Genomic DNA, 15,606 nt, shown 5'->3' with positions numbered 1-15,606 from the left:
TAATAATAATAATAATAATAATAATAATAATAATAATAATGATAATAACTTTATTTATATAGCACCTTTTAAAAACAAGGTTTACAAAGTGCTTTGACAGACCAGCCAGCAAGACAGTGCATAAGAAACAAAATGAAATAACAAGTGACAATCAAATAAACAAATAAACAAACAAAATAAATAAAATAATAAAATAATGAAATAAATAAAATCAAGTGATAATGGTAAAATATAGTAAACAAATATAAGATACGGACTGTTACGGACTGTGTCCACCAGAGGGCAGTGTATACCACAGTCTGATTAAAACCACACGTACATCTTATTAAACCTGCTCGGCTTTATTCGTATGACCACATTTAAATGCAATGTCACCAACACAGGCTGTACATGGTATACAACGTAATCATATTTAAATGAAAGGGAAAAAAGGACAACTGACACATTACTATACACTTGACAGCACTAAATGCAAAATACACCACACTATACATCTGCACTTCTACTCTACTGTACTGTAATAAAACAATGACCAATCTTTAAAAGCAAACAATTTACTCTTGTTTATTATGGATAAAAATAAAAAGTATGAAATATGCATCAGCTATGTCATGTACTTGATGTGGTGAGAAACACTGACTGGATGAACTGTTTCACGTGCTGTTCCGCGTGGTTTCTCCTCAAAGCTGTGACACGCTGCGACATAGTTTTGCTTCTTTTAAGGCAATGTCTATTTCTAGTTAATGGTGAGTTTGCTTTTGGTCTGATATCGTGTTGGATTGTAAATCCCCAATTTACATTTCGCGCAGACAGATGTCGTTTTGCACGTGATTGAAACATCTTGTGGCAAATATTTAATCTCTGAACGTTCACCCCGGAAGACGCTTGGCGATGATGATGATGATGCGGTAAATCAAGTAAGTTTAATGCTTCACATTTGTGTTTTTGTTTAATACACACATGCGGGCTTACGTCAACGACGTGTCCTTGTTTAACAGCTTCACTTTCTGTCGCTGTTCGCTGCAGACACGCTGTGTTTGTGTCACATTTCCTCCATGGTTAAGCTAACCGCGTTAGCTCTCACCATTGGCTAGTTGGCCAGCTAGTGTTTGTTTACAAGAGTTCACCAGTGATCCTGGTGATTGTTTTCTGTCTGTGTGGTTTGACAGGGGGTAAGTTAGCCTGTTAGCATGCCTGACAGATCCTGAAGGACCCACAGACTTGTTTGTTTTGTTTCTGAACAGGGGAGGCTCGGGGTCTGAACCCACTCAAATAAAACGTGACCTGAATGTTAAAGATGTTAAGATGTCATATCCAAACGCTGCTGAATGAAGTCCCTCTACGTGACGTTAACTAGATGAACCAGAGAAGCCTCACGATGCTTGTCAACATTAAGTTAATTGTCTGAAATAGTTCAAGAGAGGATTTAAACTCACTCAGCATCGACTGATCCTGATTCACTGAGTTCAAAGTGACCCCACGGTCAGGCCTGTTGGTAGAAAACACTTTCTACCTGTTACATGGAAACGATTTAGCCCCAAAATCTGATGCCAGAGTGCAAGCAGCCTTGAGTAGAAGCTGCAGTACTAAAGTCTACTGAGTCTTTTTTTCTCAGATCAAATCTTGAATCCTGCACCATCTTTCAAAACATCCAGCAGCACAAATAGTTTGTGATTCAAAAATGTGTCTAGTCTCGATTCTGGTCTCAGTTGTTTTATGGCAACATCTTTTAATGGAAAAACATAAGCTTTTAAAGTAGCATTGGAAGTGGGCTGATGGCCAAAAGACAACAAGTCGAAAAGACGGTGACACTGTGGTTCTCTGTGTAGGAGGCAATAAACTAACAATGGTACCTCAAGCTGTCTATCTTAACCACATCTATCTAGATGATGTAGTAGCAAACATAGAAAAGAAGTTCTACATCACCATATATTTAAAATCGGCATCAAAATGTAACACATGGATCATGTGTATTTTTCATTGTAAACCTGATAAAATGGCCTCTGAGAGTCATGAAACTGCACCATCAGCGAGATGAGAATTTTTGTTGCATAACTCTTCACTTTTACAACATGATTTATCAACCCAACATTTTCATGACGATGTTGCACTGATGAAGACGAGAGAGAGATGAGAGAAGACTTGTGTACTGTATGTTAATATTTAGAATATAAGTATTTTGAGCAGTCCTTAACAAAAAACCTGTCACATGTGCCTTGTTTAGGCTCTGACTTTAGCAAACAGTCAAAATGAAGCAGTCACTGAGTATATAAACTGCTTTAATACTCAGCTTAAGCTGATTTTACATCCATATTGGGTGAACAGTGTATGCGTTAAAGCCCCTTTTCATGCATATTCTCCCCATTTCTTGGTTAAAACTGAATAACTTTGTCTCCCTTCTAGCAGGGGGAGTTTCCTGTCTCACCGCAGGAATGCCAGGTGTCGACTACGGGGAGCTCGGGGGCAGCCTCCCTGCCATCGCCTCCCTGAACGCTTCGTACTCTACGTCGCTGTCCTTCCCGTCTCCGTACCTGTTGGTACCGCCCTCACAACGCAAGGCCGTCTCCGACGTCCGACGCACCTTCTGTCTCTTCGTGACGTTCGACCTGCTCTTCATCTCTCTCCTGTGGATTATTGAGCTCAATGTGAGTTTTCATTAGGAGTCAACAGACAGAAGACGATACGTTTTATGTTTCCTGTTTGCCACAGCAGTGATGAGTAATACTCTGCTCTGTTCTCCTGCAGATCTCCAGCTCAATCTGGGACAGCCTGAAAAATGAGGTTGTCCTTTATAACTACAGGTCTTCCTTCTTTGACATACTTGTAAGTGGGTCAATCCAAGTTTCTGTACATTTACTTTTATTTCAATGTAGACTAGTGGCATTGTGTTGGTGTTTAATCTTGATAATGTTTAAAAAGATTGACCTCTCCATGACATTTACCGGCAGATACTCGTTTCAAACCTGCTCCTGTAACTTCATAGGCTGATGTTGTTATATAGTCTGATTTAAAGTATCTAAATGAGCTGCCAAGGCTGGTCACATGTCTGCATTTATTGACATTAGCCAATGTTAACATAAGTCAACATGTTTTAACACCACGATAGCGTTAAATGCCTGAGGTCGGTTTACTTCTCTGTTCCTTCCTCCTTGTCTCAGCTGCTGGCCTTGTTTCGTTTCCTGTGTCTTCAAGTGGGTTACGCTGCATTTCGGTTGAAGCATTGGTGGGTTATTGCGGTGAGTGAGACCAGTCACAGTGAAACACACACTGATGAAATAGTGTAATATCTCCTATTGGCCGGTCTGGGCATAAATGACAACACAAATCTAAATCCTCCTTTTTCCTCCACAGGTTACCACTCTAGTGACCAGCGTCTTCCTCGTTGTTAAGGTCATCGTATCTAGCGTGAGTGTCCCCTTCCATATACAGTGGTGTGTATGTGTGTGGTGCAAGCATTACAGTCAAAACCACAAAGACCTTTTCACTTCTGCATTTATTACGGTAATAAATGCTCTCTGATGGGACGTTGAGCTAATTTAGGACTAATTGGTTTCATGTGGCACAGAGGATCACAGACATTTTTACAGCACTCTTAACTTTTTAATATCCAACATTTAAAATACGTAAAATACAACTACCACCTCTTGTAATAGCACTTTTAATATCACGCAGCTTGAGGATGACGCGGTTTCTGTCTCCTCACAGCTCCTTTCCCAGAATGCCTTTGGCTATGTGATACCCATCACGTCGTTTGTGGTGGCCTGGCTGGAGACCTGGTTCCTTGACTTCAAGGTGCTCCCTCAGGAGGCCGACGATGAGAGAGGTGAGATAAAGATTCCTGTCAAGTTTGAGCACGAGCCCACAAAAATAAGTTTCTCCTTTTTTTTTTAAACATTTTTGCTCCTCTGACATCAGCCTACCTGGCGGCGGTGAACGCAGCCTGTGAACGCGCCCCGATGATCTACCCCCGTGCCGTTTCAGACGGGCAGTTTTACTCTCCACCTGAATCCGTCGCAGGTGATGATACACACATTACATTGACCGCTTCTTGTTTAATCCAACTCAAGTACAGACTCTGTGCTCTCCTCAGTGGTTTACTTCTTTACCGTATCTTTTGAACATTTCTCATTTGAGCCACAATTTGAGTTTTGACTCCGAACTTGTGTCTGCAGACTCTGAGGAGGATCTGGATGAGGAGGGTCTTGGACGCAGAGCTGTCACTTCACAGGTAACTGCATCCGTCTGAGGAGTTTTTATAATGTCATCTCTCTGCCTTGTTTACATTGTCATTTATTTTATTGTTTCTCTCTTTACCATGTTAAGTGCCTTTGAGTAGCTTTTTTAAGACGCTATACAAATAAAATATAGTATTATTATTATTATTATTATTATTATTATTATTATGACTCCTCAGACTGATCATGACTGATCATTCTCTTTCCTCCTCTCACTCTTGTTACAGGAGAAGGAGTATGTGAGTCAGGGTCGTGAGGCCATGTCGGTGGTAGAACAGATCCTGGCCCAGGAGGACAACTGGAAGTTTGAAAAAAACAATGTGAGTGTTTGATTTGGCTTCAGCAAGTGTGACACTCCAATAGAGAAGTGTCTCCTCTTCCCCTTTTGTTGGGGTTACACACATAACTATAGTGCTAAATGACTGAAGCTGCACTGCTGACTTACTGTTTTGTCTATACATCCAGTGGAGACAAAGTGTTCAAAAAGTTCAAGGCACCAAAATCCCAAACTTAAGTGTTGTTGCTAAAAGCTATATGGACGCTAGTGCTGGTAATGTATTTTAGAAACATTTTATATAATACATCAGGACAAAAAAACCCAATCTGGTTTCTGTGGCTGTCCCTGGACTGTAATGCATCCGTCCAATCATTTCATCCGGCCGACTTGGTGACTTTCTTGCGTGATTTAGAAACTTTTGGATCTAGTGCTGCTACTTTCATTAGAAACCAGTTGGCAACACAGGGCTGGGTTTTGTGGGTGAATACTTTCTCAAATCAAATGACTCGATCGGGCTATACTACGTGTTGAATATGGATCATTATAAACCCTTATAGATCCAGTTTTTAGTAGCTTGTCTGGAGAGAAAATAAGAGTCAAAGATGGACATTCAGAGTACTAAAACTGTGACTTGCAGCAAGATGTATCATATATTTGCAATGTAGTTAATTAAATATATTGTACACAGCTCTTTGCTAATAAGAAAGCAGAGCTTGAAGATTCAGTGAGCTATTTGGGAGACTCTGAACTCAGTGAAACCACATATTTTATTAACTTGGAAGGAGAGCCGAATTTCAAACACCAATCTGGACCCAACTCTTGCTACACCACATTGTTTACTGCAGGATTGGCTTCAGTTCATTTCTAGTTCAACTCCATTATATTGTTTTTATAAATCTGAAATCTAAAAATTGAAAAAAAGTGATCTATATTTTACCACAGAAAAAGTATTTTAGTGTCGTTTTCCTTAGATACACTGAAATGAAAGAGAAAGCATCACGATACTAACCGTGTTTTGTTTTAATGTCAGGACATGGGCGACTCTGTCTACACTCTGGAGATCCCCTTCCATGGAAAGACATTCATTCTGAAGGTACATCAGCATTTTGTGTATCCTTTGTGAAAATGTGTCTTACCAAGTCACATGCTCCATTAGTGATCCAAGTGAATCATATTTAGACCCAGAATACTGTATTTATTCATCATGTTTAGACATGGCATGCCATTATCAACATTGTTTTTCAACCTGTTTAATCCCTTATTTAGTCTCATTGGCATTTCTTGTGTAGGGCTGATATAGTACTGCATTTTTGTAGATGTAGTAGTAGTAGTAGTAGTAGTAGTAGTAGTAGAGTCAGAGTAGTCTGGGCTGTATATCAGTAAACTTGCACAATCCTTTGTTTATAACTCTGCCATAACTGTGTCAAGTACACTTTGCAGCTCATGGGCATATTTGTGTTTGACAACCCCTAGAGGGCATAGTGATGAAATAATCGAGACTACTGATGTTAAAGAGAAGTCCCTGGTGCTTCAGAGACACTGGGAAAAATGTTCCTTTAGTGTGGGTAATTTCCCAGAGAGGAGTTCAGAGTAAGCCTGCTATTTACAACATGCTAATTAGCTGAGGGTCTACTTAAGTGGCTCTGTTTCCCAAGGGTGTACCACTGTAAGTTGTGAAGTTTTTATTGTAACTGATAAACAAGGCCTGGTCACAATCAGCACAGCTTCATATTATTTTACTTTAAGACTCACATCTGCTGTGTTTAAATGACTGAATGTTGAGTCTTGTTGTTTTTTTGGGGGGGGGTTTTCTCTCTCTCTAGAACAGTGTGTTTATTCTCAAAATGTTCCTCGGAGAGATAAACAATGAAGAGCACAAATACACAGACAGTCCTTCTCTCTGGTTAATGTAGCCAACAGCCGCTAGCTAGTTAGCTCAGAAAGGCTAAGGGCTTGTGACTCCCACGATCAGAAAAAGGGACATTACAGAATAAAAGTGTAATTGGGGGGGGAAATCCCAGTTTGAAAAGGGCATTTTAAAACATTTGTGTGTATCATTGTTTTTGTTCAGGCCTTTATGCAGTGTTCTGCTGAGCTTGTGTATCAGGAGGTGATTCTGCAACCGGAGAAAATGGTCCAGTGGAACAGAACTGTGTCTGGGTGCCAGGTGACAACTTTGATTTGTTTTTTACTCCTTGTTCTGATTTCTTTTTTATTTTATTATTTCATTGTTTTGTGCCAAAGTCTAACAGTGCTCTCTGCCTTCTCCTCAGATCCTTCAGAGGGTTGACGACAACACTCTGGTATCATATGATGTCTCATCTGGAGCAGCAGGGGGAGTTGTGTCTGCGAGGTACATCAGCACCGCAGGCTTCAATCTGTGGCTGTTTCTTATCCTTCCTATCTATTCTGTCTTTCTATCTTATTCTTATGCAGACTGCAGGTCTGGAGTAAAGTGAATTGATTGACCGATTGGTTTTTTTCTTCCTTTAGGGACTTTGTTAATGTTCGGCGAGTGGAGCGCAAACGAGACTGCTACCTGTCTGCTGGCATGGCAACTGAACACGAAGCCAGACCTCCAATCGGTCGCTACGTCAGGTCAGACCTTGACCATCGTAGCGATTTGACAAAAGTGAAGATGTGTTAGTTACATTTCTTTAACGTCTCTCTTTTCTCATCTACCTTGTGTTGTCGGCCTCAGGGGAGAGAACGGTCCAGGAGGATTTGTGGTCCTCAAATCCAGCAGTAACCCATCCGTCTGCACCTTCATCTGGGTCCTGAACACAGACTTGAAGGTGAGAAGATGCAGTTAGTCTGCCACTTTCTGTTATTCGAGGCAAGACAAATTCACTTTTGCCTTGAAGATTAGTAAAATTTAATTGTCTGTATTTTGAAAAGGGTTCTTGCTGCAGCACCAAATAGTGACAGGATGCAGAAAAATAGAGTGAGATGAGCGCATAGAGGGGGTTTAAGAAATTACTCAATCAATTTTACAATAATCTAATAACAGAATTATATCAAAGACAAGTAAGGACATTTGAATTATAGTACACACCAAGACAAAAACATGACTGAACAGAATTTTGACCCGACAATAATTTAAGTGTGGCATGTGACGGAAAGTCAATGGACTTAAGTTCTACATAGTCATTCATGTCAACAGTTGCATTTTAGAACCATTTATTTGTCAGAAATTTTGAGCCTCGGACAGAAAGGAAAATCAGTGGATATGAACGCTGATGGAGCCTTGCCGCTAATGTGACTAAAAATGCAACATGCACCTGAAAAATTACAAAAATGCATAAATTTAAATTGAAAACATATTACAGGTGATCAAAAAACTTACTGTGACCAAAGTAAATAATTAACCCTCACATTTTGTCTCTCGTCAGGGCCGACTGCCTCGCTACCTCATCCACCAGAGTCTGGCCGCCACCATGTTTGAGTTCATGACCCATTTACGCCAACGTATCGCTGAGCTGCGGCCCTCTCTCCACTCCCACCACCACACTTAAAAACAGGAGAGACGTCTAACTGTGCTACAGCAGGTGGAGAGGTGTCACTACTGTTTTCTTTAAATGGACCCTAAAAACGGGCGTAGCGGTACCTTCAGCCGACGGGATGTGCAACTGTGCATGACTTCTAATCACAGGAGACATGTGACCACACATTTCAGTCAGAAGGGAGAAGGAGTATCTCAGATTTCAAAGGCAAAACTTCAACGATGTTTTTTTTTTATCGTGATCACATACATATTTTTATGTGGACCTGTAATTGTTTTGCCGTGTCCCTCGCCGTGCAATGAGAACTGTTTCCTGAACCAAGTCATCTTGTGGCTGTGTGGACAATACTGAAACAAGAAAACCTTGGTGAGGATGTCATCGATTCTCACTGTTTGGGTGTCTGTCTCAGTTGTTACAGAAGAACTGCTGCGATGGCATGAAGCAGCTGTCTCCCTGGGCCTTATCTTACTGAACACATTGTTAGCCATTGATTTACTGCTTTTGTTTATCGTTCAGATTATTTTGTGTGTGTTTCAACTGCGCCATCATATTATGTTTCTCTGGTGCACCAGCCCTAAAACAAAGCCACACCTCACTGCCATATTTACAACCAACATTTATTTTGACTTGGCAATGCTATTTCCTCACTCTATTCTCCTTTATGACACTGTGACTGATGGGAAAATAAGTCACCTGCAGTCTCATTACCACTAGAAGGAGACACCACTGACACATAGTGAAAGCCTCCTAGTTGGACATCGTTACCTATCCTAGGATGCGAAAATCAATCAGTTAACACCAAGTATTACTGATGGTTTTCAATACTGCTTTTGTTTTGCATTTAGGGATCAGCCAGGATGCAGATTAGGTGGCTGTTAATCTGTGTTGCAAATTAATTCTCAAACTAATGAAAAAGAATGAAGATGATGGTGTTCATGATTTAGGCAGCTGTGTACTTTGTACTTTGGTGCTGATAACCTTCAGTGGCCTTCTGGTAAATTAGCTGACTCATTATTTGTCATCAAAAGTTATTACTGTACTGATATGATTTACTTTGACTTTAGCTCTGGCCTCCCCTCAGGCCCTGGCATTTGGCACTGAATGAGTTTTGTTTTTTTCTATCATATCTTACATTATGGAGCATGTTGTTGTTTTTAAACAATTAGAAATGCTGCTTCTAGCTTAAGTTTTTTAGCTTTGTTTCAAAGTCTGTACCTCAGAAAATCTGGATTTATCATCACATCCGCCAAGGAGGTCATGTTTTCAGTTCGATTTGTTTGTCAGCAGGATTACACGAGTGCCCATCTAGTTGCATATGAAATGAAAACTGGAAAAACTTGTTCAAACTACTATGGAGTTGAACTAAAGAGAGTGAGTTCCTCTTCCTCATGCTTTTCAATCTTGAGAAAAAACTGTTGAGCTGTTCACACATTGAAGGAGCATATTTATGGGTGTAATTGTGAGGCCTCAAGGCCACATCATGGCCTTGAGGCGTTTTACTTTGTAAGCCCAGGTATTTGTGAATGCTGTGATCACAGTCTGATTATTATTCTTTCTTACGAAGTCCAAAACAAGTGGCTATTGAGATTATCTGGAACTCGTGTGAGGATGATTTTAGCAACATACTGTACTGAGAGAATGTCAAATGAAAGAAATTAATGTTATCAACAATTTGGTGCCTTTATCACAGTAAAATTACATGTCAGCCATTTATTTTGTTTTGCATTTATTTGATCCTGTTAAATCAATGCTAAATACATTCACATTATACTGAATGCATATGAAGCCTGCTTAGAGTATTGGTTTTCTTTGATAATGGTTTTTTTTAATACTTTGAATGTGTCTATGGATCATTCATCACACGTTAATTTAAAGCCATCACAGGAATACTGACCAACAGTTTTTAAGTCTTAACCAGTGTCTTATGTCGAATAAAATATATGAACTTGTAACGGTGTTCCAGCTTGCAAACCTCACTAAACTTGCAGACAAGCTAAGGTTGTAAATATACACCTCTTGCTTTATCTATATATATATATATATATATATATATATATATATATATATATATATATATATATATATATATATATATATATATACAGCAGGTAAAATAAGTATTGAACACGTCACCATTTTTCTCAGTAAATATATTTCTAAAGGTGCTATTGACATGACATTTTCACCAGATGTCGGTAACAACCCAAGTAATCCATACATACAAAGAAAACCAAACAAATAAGTTCAGAAATTAAGTTATGTGTAATAAAATGGAATGACACAGGGAAAAAGTATTGAACACGTGAAGAAAGGGAGGTGCAAAAGACACCAGCTGAAATCTATCAGTAATTAGAAAGCAATCCTGCCCCTTGTCAGTGCAAATTAATATCAGCTGGTTCAGTCCCAACTGATGGCCTGTAAAAAGGTGTCTCATTACAGCCAAAATCAGACCTGAGCAATGCATGCGACTAGTTTCTCCATACAGGAGGCGTCTTGAAGCTGTCATTACCAAGTATTTAAGTATTAAAAGTAAATTTAGTATTAAATAAGTATTAAATATTAAATACATTTCAGTAAGCATGTTCAATACTTTTTCCCTGTGTCATTCCATTTTATTAAACATAACTTAATTTCTGAACTTATTTGTTTGGTTTTCTTTGTATGTATGGATTATTTTGGTTGTTACCGACATCTGGTGAAAATTTCATGTCAGTAGCACCTTTAGAAATATATTTACTGAGAGAAATCGTGACGTGTCCAATATTTATTTTACCCGCTGTATATAATAAAACCAAATTTATTAGTTGATTATTTTTGTATTTATAATCTGAATCTCCAAGGTAAGCTTTCAGATAAATACAGTGGATTTGGTACAACATTTACCTCTGAGATGTAGTGGAGTAGATAGTAGCATAAAAAGGAAATACAAGTTACTTACGTACAGTACTTGAGTACATGTACTTAGTTACATTCCATGCTACATGGTTGAAATACATATGATTCCTGTGTTTTTTCCTTGTGAATTGTTCTGTTTCTACTCAATACTACTAATTACTAACAACAGCAAACATCATAATTGATAAACATTTACATTTCTCAATGATTAACACGCTTAATCTTTGAATGATAAAAGGTGCCCCCCCACCACCACAAATAAAAATTTAAACCAGTGATAATTTTGTCATTCACATAATACCCTGTGATTTGAGCATATGGCACACGCTTACTATTACAAAAAGTCCACAATTTTCACAATGCATACTTAGGATTTTTCACCGACAACATTCGATAATCCATGGACATGAAGCCATTGGAAATCTTCAGAAATTCCAAACAATCTATTTAACGTTTCTAATTTCATGAAGTTTGAATAGATTTATGGTTAAATAACCTCACCTCATTCACGATATACACAGGGATTGAAATAGTCTTTAAAACAATGCAGCCATGGTAGATTGGATACAGAGTGTGTAATCAGTCCTACTGTTGAAGAGGACATGTGTTGTCCTCAGGCAAAACACAATGCTAAGGACAAGACATGGAGCGGCTCACATGATTATGTTGTGACTATCTTCTGAGGCTGTGGGTCTGTAAATATGTGTGTTTTTTTTAATCGATCCAGCGAACGTCTCACTGGTCTCATTGTTCTCCATGTAAGGCTGAAGAGAAGCACCAGTCCTTGGGCTGCCATCTGCCTGAGCGTCTCTTCCCGGACTCTGGCTAATGATCTGAAGGACAAACCTCTACTGGAAGTGGAGCTGCGGCTGGGCCCTGAAATTGGGAAGATGAAAATTAGGTAGAGTTTGGGGATCAGTGACCTTTGTTTTTGTAACTTTTTAGACTTGTTGCTTTACCAAACTTTCTTCCTCGGAGTGTCAAACCAGATAAATAAGATTCATTTTAGTGGACCACTTTTTGTGAAGCTGCCTTGTCTTACATTGCCAAATCTTTTTTTGAAAAATAGGTTCTGAAAAAGGTCCCCTTCTCTAAGGAATCTCTTCAGAGCATCAACAGGGACAGAAGTGTTTTGGAGTTTATGCGTATCAGACTCACCACTGGAATCAGCTTCACTATCGCTTGAAGAACCAAGGACGTTCTTCAGCCATTCAAAGAACTGAAACCAAGTTTACGCCTGGATTATTAACCATTGTGAACAACTTCTACCCAGTGACTCTAGATGGGTTTAGTCTTTAGGAAACTCTGCTGCTGCTGCTGCCCCGCGGACAACGACGATGATGATGAAAAGCAGCCTTTAGTACCGTAAGAAGACATTAGACAGGACGGAATCAGAGAAGTCCTTCACCACATATCACTTTAATACACAAGTATTGTTATCATACACATATCACTTACCCTTCTCACCTGTGGTATATAGAAGATAATCCCCCGAAAAATGTATTTTATACTTTCAATAATTGATTGTCAAGTGTGTCAAAACAGATTATGTATGTGTGAAAGTGTAGTAACTGTGCTTGTGTGTCGGCTGACCACACAGCCAGGATCCGTTGGAGTATTTTAACCGGGAAGTCCAGAAGCGTCGTGATGAGGAGACCAACCTGTGGAGTGAGCCAGGCGACCCCAGCCACTCGGAGAGAGATGACGACCGGGTCCTTTACGGCCTGCTGCAGGCCAGGACCAAGACCCGCATGGGATCTACGGTATGTGAGGGATGATGTAAACAGAGTAGCTAGAGTCTGAGGCTTATTCTAATCATGTTAAGCTTAAGATGAAAAAGAAACCATTAACAAATTGCACCATAGTGAAAAAGAACTCTAGGTGACTCTAACTGGTGCAAAGCGGGTCTAAAATCGATTTACATAGTGTGCAAAAGACAGAAAACATCATTGTTAAGTCATATAAAGCTGTGAACAGTTATTCAAACCGGCCTTTGGGCAGTAGGACAATGTTGAGCCTGTCCTATTAGAGAAAGTACACAAAGGTGAAAGAACTTGTTTTTTTAAAGCTTTGACCTTTTCTTGTTTAGGGCTATCGCAGACTAAGTGTTGACATTGAGGCCATGAGAGATACACGTCGGGAAGTCAGAGAGAAATGGAAGCAAATCCTGGAGAACTTGGGTAACGCTGGACTGAGGAGGACTGGGACAGATATTCGCTTCTTCATACAGAGTAACCAGAAATGGCTTCTCTTTCTTTTCCAGGTTTCATGGCTGAGGCGGACTCACTGCTGACAGTGTCTGCTGGAGCCTCACATGACCGCATGCGTAATGCCCCAGCAGCACGTGACCTGCTTCATACACTCCACACTGAGACGTCCCTCTTTTCCAACAAAGAGCCACCACCAGAAAGATATCTACTAATCCTGGTGAACTTTGAACTCATACTCACTGTGACCTGGAGCATAGGGTTAAAAAAAAAAAAAAAAAAAAAAAAAAAAGCACTGTTGGGTGGTGTGAGACATATCAATCATCCTAACCATGACCTAAATAAATGTGTAGGAGTGTTTAGCTGCGCTTCAGGCCACATGAGGAGTCCTTTCCTTTACCTTTCCTGCATCAGTTTTGTCAAGTAGGTCTATATGCAACTAACTTAAGTATCCCAAACTCAATTGAGCCTTGTATCTCCAAAGCTAGGGGCATTATCTTATCTTATTTGCCTTAAATTTAGTTTCTTCTGATTATCTTTGTGCAGTTACAACTATGATTTTTAATTGGTCCAAAAAAAATAAAAATGAATCAAGATTCTACCAGTGGTTCAGATCACAGCCACTGGAGGACATAGGTTGATATACTCAAGTCCTGTGGTAAAGTAGAGGACGCAGACTCTTTAACACCCATATTGTGTCGGTAACATTCAGTGTCACTGCCTTAACCACTTTTTCCTCTCCCTCCTCATAGGATCGCCTCGTGTATCTAGATATAGCTGAAGATTTTTTGGCGAAGGCAAAGCGCTTCTATCCTCCAAGGGATGATTCTGACGAGGAGGTGCCGGGCCTTGCCATAAACCTGCCGCTGCTGATGGCGAGGGTTGAGGCCATGAACGGAAGAGCCACTGAAGAAGATGAGAGCGAGAGAGACGATTGAAACTTGAGTGACAGATCTTAAGACCTACTGGCTGCAATAATAACAGACACAAGGCAGGGGGCAGTAGTTATCAACCCTGGAGACCTGGATGACAGAAATGCATAGCTCTAACTTTCCAGTGTCAATTTCTGCTTCTTGGAAGTTTTAGGCTGAACAGTTTCTCCTTTCTTCGCCAACAACCAAGCTTGAGTCCTATTCTGTTTTCTCAGGTCAAAATCTAGAAGGGCTATGCAGATTTTCTGGTAAATACTACTGTGGCGTCTTTTTTTCTGTCTACCATAGAGTTTTATTAAGTTCTTAGCCTGTTCATTGTTCAGCTGTTGTGAACCTTCAGGGTAGCGATGTTCCATTAAGCAGAGCCTCTTTATGTTTTGTCCTATGATTATAATTACTCATATATTCCAATCACATGATCAGTAACAACACTTAATAAACAGTCCAGTATGTCAGATTTTTCCTCACAAGAATGTGTGTTTCTATAATTGATACTTTTAACTTGTTAAAGTCTGCATTTGGCTTTAAACATTTTGGAAAATAGTAGATGGAATTGCAATGTAGTTAGTAAAGTATGCTGAACGTTTAAGATTGTTGGTGTATGTGACTGAGTGACTTTTAGGTAAAGCATGAGGGTGTTTTTTCCGCTCTATTGCCGAAAATGTGAAAGATTTCTAAGCTCATGTGGAAGTTTGTGTGTATTTGTTCTGGTGTCCAGTTTATGATGAAATAAACTTGTCACATGAGTGTCACATGTTGATATGATGGATTTCCTGGGGGCAGCTCATGTGAATTGATACGAGCTTCCATAAGAAGAGTTTGCATAACTATCTGAAATCCAAGCAGTGATTCCATGGAGACTGTGGCACAAGAGCAACATTCTTTTGCAGTGGAAACTAGGGCCCTCTTCAGTCTGATCCTATGTGTCCTCACTTGGCCCATCGTCAGTGTAACCATGGCTTTTAGTCTGATCCTGGCCTGGTGCTGCCTGTACGGCATCTGACCATCCCGCTGGGACCAAACCGGGTTGCAAGTCAAAAATGATGTTGTTGTTGTTGCTGTGGTTATGTAAGAGAGACACTGCTGAGAGCAGCCTGCTGGCACACTGGCTATCTAACACACACACATACACACACACACTGAAATAGCTGGTAACACTCGACTCTGGGGTGCCAGTATAAAGCACAAGAGTCAAGTTGAAGATTGTGTGCAGGAATCAATAGAAAGTTCACTTTCGCCTCAAGTTCTTGTAACTGCTAATCTATGTAGGACACTTTATCCTCTCAAATGTATTCTGTTGTCACAAAATCAATGTGCCTTGCTCAAACTTGCACTTTCACAACATTTTGCCTTATTTACCACCTCCTGACAGGGACAGGCTTCTTCGCCCTCCTCCTCCTCCTCCTCCTCCTCCTCCTCCTCCTCCTCCTCCTCATCCTCCTCCTCCCTTTCTCTCCCACTCCACATCTCTGTCTCGGGGAAGGTTCATTTAAATGTCACTTCCCAGCAGCTGTGGCAATACTGTTATGCAATACAAAGTTCTTCCCGGACCTTCGT

At 40.0% G+C, this 15,606-nt stretch overlaps 2 protein-coding genes across 2 annotated transcripts; both read left to right on the top strand.

Annotated features, from left to right (window-relative positions):
• Nucleotides 1–673: 673 nt before the first annotated feature.
• stard3 (StAR-related lipid transfer (START) domain containing 3) lies at nt 674–9,993 on the top strand. The gene is made up of 15 exons (XM_054607459.1): nt 674–917; nt 2,404–2,645; nt 2,746–2,823; nt 3,159–3,236; nt 3,352–3,405; nt 3,706–3,823; nt 3,916–4,017; nt 4,173–4,228; nt 4,463–4,555; nt 5,543–5,605; nt 6,584–6,679; nt 6,786–6,865; nt 7,006–7,110; nt 7,214–7,307; nt 7,905–9,993. The coding sequence occupies exons 2-15, from the start codon at nt 2,433–2,435 to the stop codon at nt 8,025–8,027; spliced, it is 1,353 nt and encodes a 450-aa protein (XP_054463434.1). The 5' UTR covers nt 674–917; nt 2,404–2,432; the 3' UTR covers nt 8,028–9,993.
• Nucleotides 9,994–12,192: 2,199 nt separating this feature from the next.
• mreg (melanoregulin) lies at nt 12,193–14,055 on the top strand. The gene is made up of 5 exons (XM_054607472.1): nt 12,193–12,275; nt 12,511–12,673; nt 13,000–13,090; nt 13,174–13,337; nt 13,870–14,055. The coding sequence occupies exons 1-5, from the start codon at nt 12,193–12,195 to the stop codon at nt 14,053–14,055; spliced, it is 687 nt and encodes a 228-aa protein (XP_054463447.1).
• Nucleotides 14,056–15,606: the final 1,551 nt, after the last annotated feature.

Source organism: Anoplopoma fimbria, chromosome 11 (genome assembly GCF_027596085.1).
Source record: "Anoplopoma fimbria isolate UVic2021 breed Golden Eagle Sablefish chromosome 11, Afim_UVic_2022, whole genome shotgun sequence".
NCBI classification, from domain to species: domain Eukaryota; kingdom Metazoa; phylum Chordata; class Actinopteri; order Perciformes; family Anoplopomatidae; genus Anoplopoma; species Anoplopoma fimbria.
Note: the sequence above shows the minus strand (reverse complement) of the source record. Positions and strands in the feature narration are given on the sequence as shown.